At 40.2% G+C, this 14,144-nt stretch overlaps 2 protein-coding genes across 3 annotated transcripts; both read right to left on the bottom strand.

Annotated features, from left to right (window-relative positions):
- Nucleotides 1–1,115: 1,115 nt before the first annotated feature.
- nme3 (NME/NM23 nucleoside diphosphate kinase 3) lies at nucleotides 1,116–7,792 on the bottom strand. 2 transcript variants are annotated; one of them, XM_085352283.1, is made up of 5 exons: nucleotides 7,690–7,792; nucleotides 6,250–6,380; nucleotides 6,046–6,147; nucleotides 5,828–5,932; nucleotides 1,116–1,492 (listed from the first exon to the last, which is right to left on the bottom strand). In XM_085352283.1, exons 1-5 carry the CDS (start codon nucleotides 7,790–7,792, stop codon nucleotides 1,346–1,348), a joined length of 588 nt encoding a protein of 195 aa, XP_085208409.1. In that variant the 3' UTR covers nucleotides 1,116–1,345. The 2 variants fall into 2 exon arrangements, with proteins under 2 accessions (XP_085208409.1, XP_085208410.1); XM_085352284.1 differs by having other exon boundaries at nucleotides 5,820–5,932; nucleotides 7,711–7,792.
- Nucleotides 7,793–12,107: 4,315 nt separating this feature from the next.
- On the bottom strand, nucleotides 12,108–13,542 carry mrps34 (mitochondrial ribosomal protein S34). Its single transcript, XM_085352279.1, has 4 exons — nucleotides 13,475–13,542; nucleotides 12,883–13,250; nucleotides 12,750–12,792; nucleotides 12,108–12,570 (listed from the first exon to the last, which is right to left on the bottom strand). The coding sequence occupies exons 2-4, from the start codon at nucleotides 13,198–13,200 to the stop codon at nucleotides 12,272–12,274; spliced, it is 660 nt and encodes a 219-aa protein (XP_085208405.1). The 5' UTR covers nucleotides 13,201–13,250; nucleotides 13,475–13,542; the 3' UTR covers nucleotides 12,108–12,271.
- Between the last annotated feature and the right edge of the window lie 602 nt (nucleotides 13,543–14,144).

The following is a 14,144-nucleotide window of genomic DNA, read 5'->3' as shown; positions in this document are numbered from 1 at the left end:
TTTAGTTAATCATCAGTGAAAACTCCACCTCATTTTAAAGCAAAGCCCCAAAATGCACAAAAATAAGGAAAAAGAACAGCAGCAGCAGGAAAGGCAACACCGGCATGTAGACATCAGTCCTACCAACGGCCATCTGGCAGACCATTAACAATCAGGGACTCTGCTTTATGCATCTACATATTCTTAGACGGTGTGCGAGGAAGCAGAAAGCTGAGGCCTCGGTTTAAGGTCAAAGTTCACACAAAAGTGTGGCGTTCAAGTCAGGATGAGCATACACGGAACAAATAGGAAGTCAAATTACTTAATTTCCAACCCCCTGCAGAAGCCTGGGTTCTCCCAGCTGCTGATTAAAACATGTTGCTTCACATGTCACAATGAGTCGCCTCCATAAGAGTCCTGATGGGGCTCTAAGGTCAGATTGTGTCCACATACAAAAGGAGTTCCACTGTGTCGAGGGTTCAGTCCAGATCTCATCTCTCTCATTTCTCTGCCTGGCTGTTGATGGGACGGTGAACAGTGGCGTGTTGTCATCGTATGTACAGGGAGTTGTGTAAATCTCCACTGAAACCCATCCTCTTTGTTCAGTATGGAAATTCTCGCATTGATCTCCATCTCTGTGTATTAAATATTAAACATATGTGTGCTCAGAACAATTAACCCGGGTTTGTGTCGTCTGTGTGTGTGTGTCTCACTTCACAACAAGAAGAACATTTTAAAAAGTATGTTAGGTTTATTCTTTTTTTTTTTGGACAGTGGTAAAATAAAGCTTCTTAACAGCCAATAAAAGCATAAACGTGACCAATCAGGTAAACATTATTTAGTGCAGCATCACTTTAACAGGCTATATGCATTTGGGGAGCTGGAAAGTTTACATTCAAGTACTTTTACATGATCTTTGTACTTGGAAAGTACAAGAAGCTGAACATGTGTGCAAGGCAAAGACAATGTGTTGGTAAACTGCTCCCGTTTAGTTAGAAGTGCCAAAATAAAATATAAAAAAACATTCATCTATGGGACACGCTTCATATAAACATTACATGTTTGTACCATACATGAACTGCTTACATCAGTGCCTCTCAAACTCGTTCTGAGTTTTACTTTTTAATATTGTGGACTGAAAAAACAAGCAAAAGCTGGAAAGAAAGCAGAAGCCAGGTTATTGCTCACTTAGTGCATTTTGCTTGGTAGTGTCGTCTCACCTCCCTTAAGATATAAAATAATGTATGAAAAAGATGAAATACAGGACGGCAGAGATGAGCTTTCAAGTATCTACAAACTACTAAAGCCAAACAGTTCATCTGAGGTATGACGTGATCCACCTTATATGATAAAAACAAAAAAACGTTTACGATCGGACAGTGTTCGTGCAGAAAGTCAGTTGTAGAGCCAGCGGCTGCTGCTGCTCTCCCAGCGGTGAAGCTCGCTCTGACGAAACCACAGAGAGATTTCCTTCTGCGCGCTCTCCACAGAGTCGCTGCCGTGGATCACGTTTCTGCCAACAAACATTTAAAGAACACTGAGACTCGAAATACCATCTGCCCCAAACACAAACTGAGTCATTCATTAATAATAAGCAGGGGTCTGAGGGACAATTCACCTGTTTGTCCTCATCATTGACTTTATTTTTCCAAATAAAGACTTTTTGAAGTTGATGACATCTCAAAAAGTCTGATTTAAGATGTTTACAGTAATTCAATTCAGCTTTATTTATATAGGACCAATTGACAACAACAGGTCATTTTATTTTGCAAAGCAAAGGCCCAACAATCACATGTTCCCTTATGAAAACGAGAGAAAAGGGAAACGGAGCGCACAGGGAAACAAGGACAAAACAGGAGCTTTGTGAGAGGGACGACAAAACTATGACATGCACAGTGTTGGGGAGTAACGGAATACATGTACCGCCGTTACGTATTTAAAATACAAAATATGAGTAACTGTATTCCGTTACAGTTACCGTTTAAAAATGTGGTATTCAGAATACAGTTACTTTGTTGAAATAAATGGATTACACTGCGGTACTTTCCTGTTTCATTTTGTCGCGGGTCAGGACTGTTTGGGTTTTGTTTGACAGCTACGTTCTGTTGTTCCAGGCGGCAGGGTTACGGTTGCCATGGTTACAGGGTGATGCTCTCTCTCTCTCTGCGACTGTGTGTTTCCTGGGTGAGAGAGCGCCTTTTCGTTGTTGTTGTTGTTGTTGTGCTAAGCTAACAGGCAGAATGCTACAAGCATAGTGTGAAGTAGTCACACTCGAACGTCAAGGAAGGTGGTAGGGAAGCAGACTATGCAGACATTTTGGGTTTCCAAGGTGAGCAATTTATTTGCAGTGAACTTAATTTAATGTATAACTTAACAAAACTTTCCCCAAATCAATTCATTTAACAAAACTCAACATACCATGGCTCTGGTGACACAGCTCACCTCTCCTCTCTCCTGCATCTGGTAGAGACTGGCTTTAAATAGGGCCCTCAATTTCCCTCCAATTGCCCAGCCAGTACCACTCACTCAACTGAGGGATCTAAAACTCTACTCAGGTTATCTAAAAACACAAAACCTCTACACACTTCTAATATGCACATTTACACAACTAAATGGCAGTATTAACAAAAGGAAAAACATTCAACAAATCCCTTTAAACATTAACACAAACAAAAGGAAGCATCTCTCTGGAAAAAGAAACCCCTCCACATGGTTTGACCTGATGATGTCATGTGTGACATGATCAGGACTTTAAAATGAGGAAATGCCAAGCGGGCGTTTCCCCACACCTGACACTCATGATGACTGAAAAGACAAACAGAGTAAGTATGAACAAATGACTTAATCTGTAACATAATAAAGTATAAAGAAACATAACTTAGTATTTGTCTTAATTTGCAGAATGTTTGATTTGCCGGCAACAAAACGCTTACACAAACAAACCCGGGATAGTGAGTGAAGCAATGTTACTTGACAAATAGCAAATCATAGCAAATACATAGAAACAGAATAACGTGTACAATGTGCAAAAAAAAAAGGTAAACACATCTGGGACAAATGGAGAGAATTACAACTGCTTCTCCACTTTGTCACACATAGCTCTAAAGAATGTAGCATCATGGGCAGTGTAGTCCGTGCTGCAGGGAGAATGGACTGCCATACACATTATGGGTCTGTGAGTGCGAGGAGGGAGAAAAAGGGGAGTGGAAAGGTACGAGTTGTCATCGAGGAAAAACGGGAGCTGGAAGCATGTAAATATAATAATAACCACTTCAGCCAAGAAGAGTGCCTGACGAGCCCAGTTGTAAGTAAGCTATTAAGACTCGACTCTACACAGTGTTCGTGTTTTCCTCCGAAAACAATAAGTTCCGTTGGAGCAGTCTTTCAACGCCTGTCTCTGTCTCTCGCCAGAAAAGTTGACCCACACAACAAAGTAAAGCTATTTTTCGGCTACGAGCCGACAGGGACCCCGCCGTATTAGTCAGAGGTCCCTTTACTACAGTTCGGAGTCGCGGACCTTCAGTAATAGTAATAAATCACACAGCAATAGTACATTCACGTTGTTGTAAAAAGCATGATAATATATTAAGTAATCCAAAGTATTCAGAATACGTTACTGTCATTGAGTAACGTAACGGAATACGTTACAGAATACATTTTGGGGCATGTGTTCTGTATTCTGTAATGGAATACATTTTAAAAGTAACCTTCCCAACACTGGACATGCAGTAGTGAAAAGAGGTGAGTGGAGAAGAAGTTCTCAGTGCATTATGGGAAGTCCTGCAGAAGTCTGAGCCTATAACAAGGGAGGATTCAGGGTCACCTGATCCAGCGTGAACTATAATTTTAACAAAAAGGAAGGCTTAAAGCCTGATGTTATATCAGCGCTTATGCGTCGGCATTGTCTGAGTGGCGACTATCTTTCTGAGCATGAATAGAAGTGACCGTGTGATGATGTTGTGTCAGTAAGCAAGCCACCAATGAGGAAGGTATACTGGCACCTAGAGCTGGGCGATAGAACGATAACGATATGTATCGCGATATAACTTTTTCTCGATAGAAAAATTAAACTATTGCGATAGACCTCGCCGCTCTTGTCCTCTTAAAAAAAAAAAAAAAAGAACAGCCAATCCAAATTAAGTAGCGCAGAGCCGAACCAATCACAGCCGCAGCGTCACGTCACGTGACTTGTTACGTACAGCACAAGTGCCAAGCCGCACATGTGTATTTGTTTGGGAAGCAGCCAGCCACCGTACCGCCCGGGTAATGGAGGAAATGAGTGTGCCGACTAGAAAAATCAACCGAGCGTGACCAAAGAGAAAACAGATGATGGTTCCAATGCCGGAGAGATTGTCGAACGGAAGAGCCATAGAAGTTCCGTAGTGTGAAGGTATTTCGGCTATTTCAAGTCTGACAAAAAACAGAGTAGCGTGCACTGTAAATTGTGCCGAAAGCAAGTCTGGAAATACAATAAACTGGTGCATGCTCAGGCTACGTCCACACGTACCCGGGTATTTTTGAAAACACAGATTTTTCTATGCGTTTGCACCTTTCGTCCACACGTAAACGGCGTTTTTGGTCACTGAAAACGAAGATTTTTAAAAACTCCGGCCAGGGTGGATATTTTTGAAAACTCAGTTTTTGCATTTACGTGTGGACTAGAAAAGGAGAGATTGAGAATTTCCTTTTAGTTCTCAGTTTATTTGATATTGACAAAAGTTAGTCAGTTTTGTCTGTTCTTCTGTAAAACAAACTAAGATTTATTTTTAGAATTAATATTTTGTTTCTAAGTGGAATTGACAATTTAGTCTGTTTCGTTTGTTCTATTTTGAAACTTAAACGCTTTAGCGGCTGCCTTTTGTGTAGTTTGCAATATTTGCCTTTATTTATCTGAAAAAGTCTCATGTTCCTTAAGTACATCTACCCTGTTGAACTTATTATGGGAAATAAATATTTAAATAAAAACAAGCTGCTGATTATTTCACATTTTACTTGTGAGCAACGGCACATTTAAATCTTACAAATATAGTTATTTGGCTTATATCGTGATAGATATCGTTATCGCCTGAAATGAAAAAAACATATCGTGATATGAAAAAATCTTATATCGCCCAGCTCTACTGGCACCCTTAGGATAATAAGGTCCTTTGACATGTTAGCTGTCGGGGCAGCTGCTGCAGCTGCACAGTCAACAGTAGTACCAGCAACAACTAATAACAAGCTCTCGCAGTCACAGGAGGCTGTTGTTGCTAGCACCAGCAGTGCAGAAGTGCAGGAGGAGGGACAGCAGTCCCAACAACAGAGGGAGAAAGAGACAGAGGAAGGTGTAATTAAGGACTCATGTAAAATGAAAGGCTATATAGAGGCTTTCTAGTCTCTGCCAGTGCTCTCAATGCCACATTCGGGATCAACTGCAGGCTTTTCAGGGAGCTTTTAGGACATCCTGATGGTAAGAAATTACAACAGTCTAGCTGTAACAAGTAGTTTTTGAATATCACTCTGAGACAGCATGTTTAAAATGTGAATGGCAGCACCTATCTTGATCAAAAAAGACTCAAAGGTTCCTCACAGACTTACTAGAGGCCATGCAGAACATGTTTCTAAGATTGTTAGCTCCAAAAAAAGCATGAAAGCTTAAAATTTCAATAATTACCATGTATATTGATTAACTAATCATTTGAACTCTGCAATTAATATCAGCAAACTGTCAGTGACAGTTTTTGCCTCTGTGTACCATCACAATGATACAAATCAATTGAGACATTCAGCTTGAATTGAAATAAATAAAAATGCATGGCATAAAAATCTAATTCTCCTTTAAGTAGAGTGAAATCGCTCACCTGCCCACCTCCACACTCAAATCTCCCCGGATGGTTCCAGGCAGCGAGTCTGCAGGGTTGGTCTCTCCCAACATCTTCCGTGCAGTCTTGACCACATCCAAGCCCTGCCACACCTGGAGGAGCACAGAGAGGTACACTACAGCACATCTGTAATCTGAGTGACCCCACAAGCTACTGCGAAAACCTCAGCGTGGAACAATGTGCGCATCACGTCGAGGAGTCTCACCATCGCAACAACTGGTCCCGAGCTCATGTAGGTTACGAGTCCACCGAAGAAGGGCCTGCTCCTCAGGTCCCAGTAGTGTTCCCTAAGAAGCTCCTCTGAGGCCTGGTATACAAACACACACACACGACAGATTAATGGATAATACCGTGGTTCATGGGTCACAGATCAAAATATTTTGGAAACACGCAGCTGCTCCAGGCATACCTGCACAAGTTTCAGCCCCACCAGTTTGAAGCCTTTCTTCTCAAAACGACGCACGATTTCGCCCACCAGTCTCCGCTGCACGCCATCTGGTTTTACGGCAACGAAGGTGCGTTCATTCACCCCAGTCCAGCCTAGAGTTGAATAAAACTTGCTTACACTTGAGCTTAAATGAGCAATACAATTACAATTATTCTGCTTGTAGCCACTGCACTCTGCGCATAGACACATTAAAGGGGGCCTGTTGTGCATTTCCTTATTTTATGTCACATATGTACCGTTACAGTGTTGGCTGCTCACATCAAAGCCGGTCAAAATATCAAAGAATGACATCAGCGTGGGCCACATTTGTCCCAGAGATCTCTCAATATAAGAAAAGGAAGTGTGATGGCAACAGTACAGCCCAGTTTTCTCACTGTTGTAGTTAATGAAAGAAAGCTGTCAGCACAACTCTTTGGGCTTAAACTGGAAGAAGTTAATGTGTAAAATTACGGAAAAGGTTCTCATAGCTTGTTGGCCGAACTGTCCTGTAAATATAAGGAGGAAACTTTTTGTTAATTCACAGTAAATACAGTATTTTGTGCATTTATTTGGTAGCACTATATAATGATGTTACACAGATTGGCATTATTAAGGTATTAGCAAGTGCTGAACTCATCATTTACAAAGCATTACTCCTCCTCAGTATGCAATTTTTAAATACAGACATTTTATTATTATGACCATGATTATGATTATTGTTAGCAGTGATAGTAATACAAGGTGAAACAGTAACAGCTGAATAAACATCTGTATTTATAAAACACATGCTAAAGAGGAGTAAAGATATAAATGATGAATTAAACTTTACTAATGCTTAATAGTGGGACATTATTATAAAGTGCTACCACTTATTTTACTGTGGAAACAAAAAACCAGAAATATTTCTGGGGGGGTTTGTGGGGGAGGTCTTAAATACAGTTAAGAGCCCCAAATTTATGTTTATTTATTGCCGGGTGATTCTGGTCCCTGGAGCCTTATGTTTGGCACCCCTGGTTTAAACCTCTTGTTTCCACAGGGATGAACTGAATGGCTACACCCAGATCAGTAAAACGTCTACAATGAATATTTGGAACTGTTAATCGTGCAGAGCCCAACAATAGAAATACAGAGTTGAAAATAAGCACAGAAAGCCCCTTTTAAAACTTCGCAAGCAAAAGTGCACACGTCTGAAAGCACTAGGTGCATTTGCTGTTTTAACCACACTACGTCTTGATGCATGCTCAATCATCCAGATAAGTAAATGCCAAAAGGTTGATTCTGTTCATCTGCGCGTAGCGTTGTCAGTGGGAGAGACGTTTCGTCACTCATCCACACTACATTTCCCACACCGTGGAGGCCTGTGGAGGATCAAACCTAACGCCCCTAACGCTCAGCTGCTCGTGCCACAAACCTCGCGCTTACAACTTTCTGGGTGTTCCTCACAAAATTCTTCGATTCTCGCGTGTTTAGCCACCAAATCCTCGAGCTCGGACCGGTCTGGCTGTCCCCTCTTTCTCGGCCCCATTGCAAAGCTCTTCCTGCAGCAGCCAATCAGCGCACACACGCGCTATTAATAGGATGATGAATCAACTTTTCTCACGCTGAGGAGGACACATGGACCACGCGGCTCTCAGCATAGATTAGTTAACAAGCTGGCCACACTGCAGTATCACCCACGGTCACAGAAAAACTAACCACTAGTCAGTCCGAGTTTCTTCTGTCAAACTAAAGTTAGTAAAGGCAACACAACACCACTGCTGTACCGGTTAACTGTGCCGCTGCCTGCAGCTAGCCGAGGCATCTGTCCGGAGGGTTTCCTGGGAGAAAATGATCCTGTGAAAGTCAGACTGGAGGCCCGTGAGTGACAGAGGAGCAGATACAAGCACGTTTATTACCAACCTGACTGAAAGATCTGAGCAAATATGGACAGAAATAAGCAGATCATTGTCGTCAGCGGACGGGGATCAATGTCGGGTACGATAAAGAGGAGGAAAGAAGGATGCGCGTGCACGTAGCTTAAACGCGGGCTCACGAGGAGCGGCTGAAACTGCAAATCATGTGGCGCAAACGACCAATGGTATGCCGCTCCCAAAATTTGCTCCATCTGATACCAAGTGCCGATACTTTCAACCAATGAAGGTAGCTTATGGAGGGGAGAGCAGCATATCATGACTGCAACATCGCTGTGCTTAATCTGAATACTTTTAATGACAACGAAATGATGTGATTTTTGCTTTCCACTGTTAAAAAGTATCCCTTCATAGTATACTGTTAGCTGAATTCTACTGATATACTCTAAATATAAGTTGCAGTAATTCATGCAGTTTGGTAGCAAAAATCTAATAAGGCATTGCAGTGCAAGCTCAATGTAATTAATCAGTTCAAAGTAGTTTAGTGTTGCTGCAGCAGTCCAGGATGACACTGAACAGATGGGCATGCACGGGTCAGACTATGGGAAGTATCCCTCCTGTCTGTTAAAAACGAAATACATCATCAGTTTGTGCAGCTGGTTTGAAAGCATGGCCCTGCTTGAAAAGGGCCACAGCCCTTGCCAAACAAACAGAATGGTAATGTGTTTGAGGGTATTGTGTGCTCACCATGAGCTGTTCTTGTGTGTGACAAGTTCATTGATCATGCACAGAGAGTCTCTCCTGTTTGGCATTTGCAGTCTAAGACAAATATTTGTGCGCTTTTATAACTGTAGCTACATTCCTTTATAAACTGACAGGCAGTTCACATGTTCTGCTCCCAGCCCTGATGATACCAGTGCCAAAGTTGTTATCCATACTATCAATTTTGCCAGAGTGAGATGTAGAATAAATACAAATAAGTAAGTAAGTAAAATTTTATTTATATAGCACCTTTCTAGACAGAGAATCACAAGTGCTGCACATAGGATAACAAGTCATAAAACAGGCAAAAATTAACCAAAAGCAATTTTAAAAGGTGAGTTTTGAGTTGTTAAATGTTGGTTTTACATCAAATGACTTCTTTATTGTAACTTTGTGAATGCGATAAGAGTTTGAGTGTAAAAAGTGTGGAGGACAAGGATAGTCAGGCACATCAAGAACATCAAAGCATTTAGGGATTTAATCTTTAATTGTGCAATAAAATGCATATTAGTACATTCATTTACATTATTTATATAGAAATTAATATAACAATTCATTATTAGATAATTTAATGGGCAATAAGAAGAAGAATGAATGAATGAATGAATAAAACATTTTCAGATTCAGAAAACCTTTTTTTTTACCCTTGTTTAAAAAAGGAAAATAAGTAAATTAATTCAAAAATCAAATCACAAATATAAATTATTTCTGACATTTAAAGTGGTGATTCCACAAATTGATTCTTTCATTCATGTTAATACTGAACCAGCAGCATCATGACTGGTTTAGACTTCTGCTGTGGATCTTTGTAGAGTTTAACCTAAACAAGCAGCTGACGTCATTCTTAGCATTTATGCTTGTGCAGGTAAATTATGTGTTCATTACTTTGTGGTTGTGTCCTGGTGTTTTATATGTGGTGCCAAACACAACAGATACATGCTGACATTAACATAAACATAAAAATGTGTCAAATGGAACTAAATTCAGTATTAGCATATACATTTTGAGCTGACATAATCTATATGAAAAAATCCCTAAGGGGTTCATGTATAGCATCCCCAGCTAAAGCTCTACAGCAACATGCAAATAAATGCAGTACAGAGTGAGGTGGAAAATCAAAATATTTGTTTATATCTCATCATCCTGTTTCTTGTCAGGCATGTGGAAAACGTTTCCATCAGGCTGCATCACCCAGCTGATGTCTACAAGCTACAACTACAAGATGTCCTGACAGCACAAAATCTTCTGTCTGTTTATGTCACAGGTGTTGTAAATGGCCAAATTGTACAATAAGATAGTTGTTGAATGATTATGGTGTGGTTAATGTTTTTTACTACACATCACTGCATCTTACATTAATTTCTGAAGAGTGATAGTCCACAGTATTAGCACGAAACAAAAAGACATCAAAGCCATCGCTTTACTACACCATATGTGCAGTAGTCCACGTTAATTTTGTGTTTGCCAGTTTGCGCTTCACACGAAATTCAGTTGTTCTGCATTGAAGTAGAAACAAGCACTTTGTCAGTATCTGTGTATGCAAAGGTTGTGCTTTCCTATAATGTTATTTTCTGTGAACGACGTCTGTTGTTCTTAAACTGGAAATGTTAACTTTGTTTGTACAACACTATTAAAAACACAAAGTTACAGAGTGCTTCACAGTTTTAAAAACCACATGATAAATATACATGTTCAAACAAAGAGACACATAATCGACCACACAGTCAGACATTCATTCCAACATAAATGCAGACGCACAAACGATCCATGGGCAAAGATAAAGGAAGAAACATTTGGGGAAAGCTAACCTATAATTTATTTTTTTTTGCAATATTCTGAAGTGAAAATATGATGATAACAGGGTTATGAATAATATGTTTGAGATATGTAAAAAGAAATGAATTATGTATGGAGCAGTAATTCATAATGGTGTGTTGTTATCATTTTAATTTAAAAAAAATTACCTTTTTTGGCCTTTTTGCAAAATAATTTTGTTTCTGTGTGCAAAATAGAATAATATAAGCATCCAAAATAAGACTGTGATGTTTAGAAAATCTGTGTTAAAAAATTTGTATAGTTTAACATTATTTGGGAGATACTTTTTTCTTTCTTTTTGTAAATGAAATTTAATAGGGGGACTAATATTTCTGTCCTCATTTGTATATAAAATGTAATTAAACAGAACAGCAACACACATTGATGGAGTTGCCCATGGTGAGGCAACAGGCTGGGGTGGGGGTCAGCTTGCTGCCTGATTGACAGGCTTCACCTATTTACCCAATAACGGGGAGAAACACAGACTGTATATGGAAGATGGACACCACCTTAATATCACCTATTTTTTTAAGCTGTGCATTTTTACGGCTCTTTAAGGTGTTTTGCAAACAGGTGTGATGACAGATGGGTAGCTTATGGAAAAATTGTGTTGCACAATTATGATTCAAATTTTCAGATTATCTTGAAATTTTAAATTAGGTATCTCAGCATTTCAACTTTCTTTGTTGAAATTGTTTTTCTAACTAGAGGAGTGTGCCGCCAGCTGGCCATTATACTCATGTAAGACACTGATGTGACTTTTCACACCCAGGAGCTGTACTGACCCCAATCTCCACATTGTTCTCACTTTGGTCCCCAGCAATAGATATGCACAGTTTTAAGCAGATCAGATGAATAGTTGTTGAGATAGTTGATGAACAGATGCCTTCATTTATTATTTATGTCTGAATCTGACCAGTGGTACGACACTCTACACTGGATTAAGATCCTTTTCATTAAAATGTACTTTTAATATCCTGGCAAAGGTTTGCCTTCTTAAAACACAAATCATAGGAAATGCAATAAACCAGCAGAATGGCAGCAGTATACTAAAAACTACCAGTGACTCCATGTTTAACATAATTTGCGAAGTGACTATGTAGGTTAGCTTGGTAGCACATGCAGCTTTGGGGTCAAATGTTGAAAAACACTGTATGAACTGCAACATCATGCACATGTCCCCTTCAGTCATTTTAATTGTATTATTATACAAGAAAATGACTAAAGGCTACTGTTTACTTTTATACTCTGATAAAGCAGCTGGGCTTTTTTTTTTTAAGTTCTCAGATCTTAACCAGAATATATCCAAGTCAAAGTTACAAGTTTGCAGTGGACTGTGATGTGATGCAGCTGTAATTACCTGCACATAGAAACAACAGAAATAACTTAAAAGGGGCTACATTTCATCTCAAATTTAATATTCAGCATACAACAATAACACACACACGCACAAGGGCCTGCATCAGACCCACAGAGAAGTATTCTGAGTGGAAGATTCAGCCAGATATTGAGAAGCATTTGTCAACAATGATCTAGTCCAAAAATATCCAGGATCGGTAAACATTCAAGTGAGGCCATTACACCGCAGTCCCCTCTTTCCTCTGTCGCTCTTGTTCCTGCGTGTGGAAATAGTCTTTGTTAAGTAGAACATCCCTCTTTAAAGGCAGGACGGGCTCCTCTGCCGCTCTGCTGCCTCCTGCTTTCTTCTGTTGTGCCAGCAGCATTGCGCGGAGCAGGGGAGGGTAGGCGACGTATCGGACGGGCGGCTCGGGCAGAGGCTCAAAGTCCTTAAACTGCTGCTCCATGTGTTTGGGAATCAGGCGCCAGTCATGGTACATCACCTTGTCCATCTCTTTGACCTCGCTCTCCTTTTTCCCTGCAAACGATAGTTTGTTTGAAGAATATTTACCAAATCACACATTTCAGGCAACACGGGTATTCATAAAATACTGATTAAAAATGGCTGTTACAGTAAAAACAAATAAGACAACACAGGCTACAATGACCATAAACAGTGATATTATTATTATTATTAATAGATAAAACTAATCTTACCTTTATAAGTGAGGATGCCCCACGCTTTGCCGTGATCCATGTTCTACAAAACACAAGGAATAGTTTCCATTCCTTTAGTAACAGGAATCTCCCTTTTATCTAGCATAACAGTGTGCAGGCTCCATGCTCTCACCTCGGATGTGTAGTCCACCTTGACCTTGGTGATCTGCCAGTAGCTGGGCTCGGAGTGGTCCTCCAGCCAGGATTTGCGGGTGAAGAGTCGGCCCACTCCGAACAGCCTCATCCCGGCCAGCAAGGAGAAGAGGCGGCTCTCCCTGCGGACGTCCTGCCATGCTAACACCGGCAGCATCTTCCCCGTGAAGGGCCGTTTCATTGTCTCGTAGTCCAAGGCGTACTTCTGGGACTCCCGGGGCCGGGACTTGAGCTCTCTGTACGCCCGAATCTTCCGAGCCATCTCCGCGATGAGGCGAAGTCTCTTTTTCTTCACCATAACTGCGGTGTCTTCCTCACAGCTACGATAGACACGGGTCAGCGATTATCCTGAAAAATAAAAATAAATCATGTCATAGCTGATCTTGAATTATGTCTTTGACCTGTTAGAGTAACTAAATAAAAATGCAATCAAATGGAGAGCATCCTGTTAGCCGGTGTTCCCGGCTCCGTGCTAAATAACACCAGTTATAAGTCGTTCCAAACATTTGTTACCCATAGCAGTGAGCTACTATCGAAAGTGTTTAAAATCATTAAATATCTACATTAAATACCTGAAAACTCCCCAGAAGAGAACTGCCGCTACTTGACCTCCGCAAGCAAGGTGCAGAGCTTCCGACGCGCTCTTGGTCCGAGCATAAAATGGTCCGTGGGAACAGCCAGCGTGCTTTTGTTCCGTGTAAGGAGAAGTTCCGTCTTCATAAAAAATAATTTAAAAAAAAATTAAGAAATGAAAAATTATCATTTTATAAGAGAGCTTAGATTAGCCAATAAAACGTATGCCAGGCAATCACACACGAACACAGTAAATACAAAGTATTTTAAAAGCAAAACCACCAATTAATGTGTTTTTAAGATGCAGTGTGTTTACTCAGTTTCCAAACAAATCCGTTTCATTTAAATAACTTTATGTATTAATTTATTTGTTATAAATATCGATATTCCTTCCTTCTTATCTCAATAATTCACCGTTTAGTCCCCCTCTATGGAGGACCACAAGAGCCACTAGCCCGTCTGTCTTAGTCCAATTTTGCTTGCTGTATGTCCTTTTCCTTAAACCAAACGCAAAGAAAACTTACAGGCAGTTGAAATGAATGACAGGCGAAAACATATTTTGTGAGTCATTTTCAAAATTAAACCCCCCAAAAGAAAAGAAACTTCTTTTCAACTATATGTAATATTAATTGTTAAGCTTTCTTTAATGTGCATTTATAATAATCAATA

The sequence above is a fragment of the Diplotaxodon limnothrissa genome, linkage group LG4, assembly GCF_057381915.1.
Source record: "Diplotaxodon limnothrissa isolate DT_005_m linkage group LG4, D_limnothrissa_male_GT1.1, whole genome shotgun sequence".
In the NCBI taxonomy this organism is placed as follows: domain Eukaryota; kingdom Metazoa; phylum Chordata; class Actinopteri; order Cichliformes; family Cichlidae; genus Diplotaxodon; species Diplotaxodon limnothrissa.
The sequence above is the reverse complement of the archived record's forward strand: the minus strand, read 5'-3'. Positions and strand labels throughout refer to the sequence as shown.

What these genes read in the sequence shown, in the direction of transcription:
- nme3 (XM_085352283.1), bottom strand. Translation starts at nt 7,792, where the DNA reads ATGGGGCCGAGAAAGAGGGGACAGCCAGACCGGTCCGAGCTCGAGGAT. An exon ending in TGAGGAACACCCAGAAAGTT is followed by an intron (nt 6,381 to 7,689) that starts GTAAGCGCGAGG and finishes ATTCAACTCTAG; the next exon opens with GCTGGACTGGGGTGAATGAA. An exon ending in CGGGACCAGTTGTTGCGATG is followed by an intron (nt 5,933 to 6,045) that starts GTGAGACTCCTC and finishes GTGCTCCTCCAG; the next exon opens with GTGTGGCAGGGCTTGGATGT.
- mrps34 (XM_085352279.1), bottom strand. Translation starts at nt 13,200, where the DNA reads ATGGTGAAGAAAAAGAGACTTCGCCTCATCGCGGAGATGGCTCGGAAG. An exon ending in AGGTGGACTACACATCCGAG is followed by an intron (nt 12,793 to 12,882) that starts GTGAGAGCATGG and finishes TGTGTTTTGTAG; the next exon opens with AACATGGATCACGGCAAAGC. An exon ending in GGGCATCCTCACTTATAAAG is followed by an intron (nt 12,571 to 12,749) that starts GTAAGATTAGTT and finishes TATCGTTTGCAG; the next exon opens with GGAAAAAGGAGAGCGAGGTC.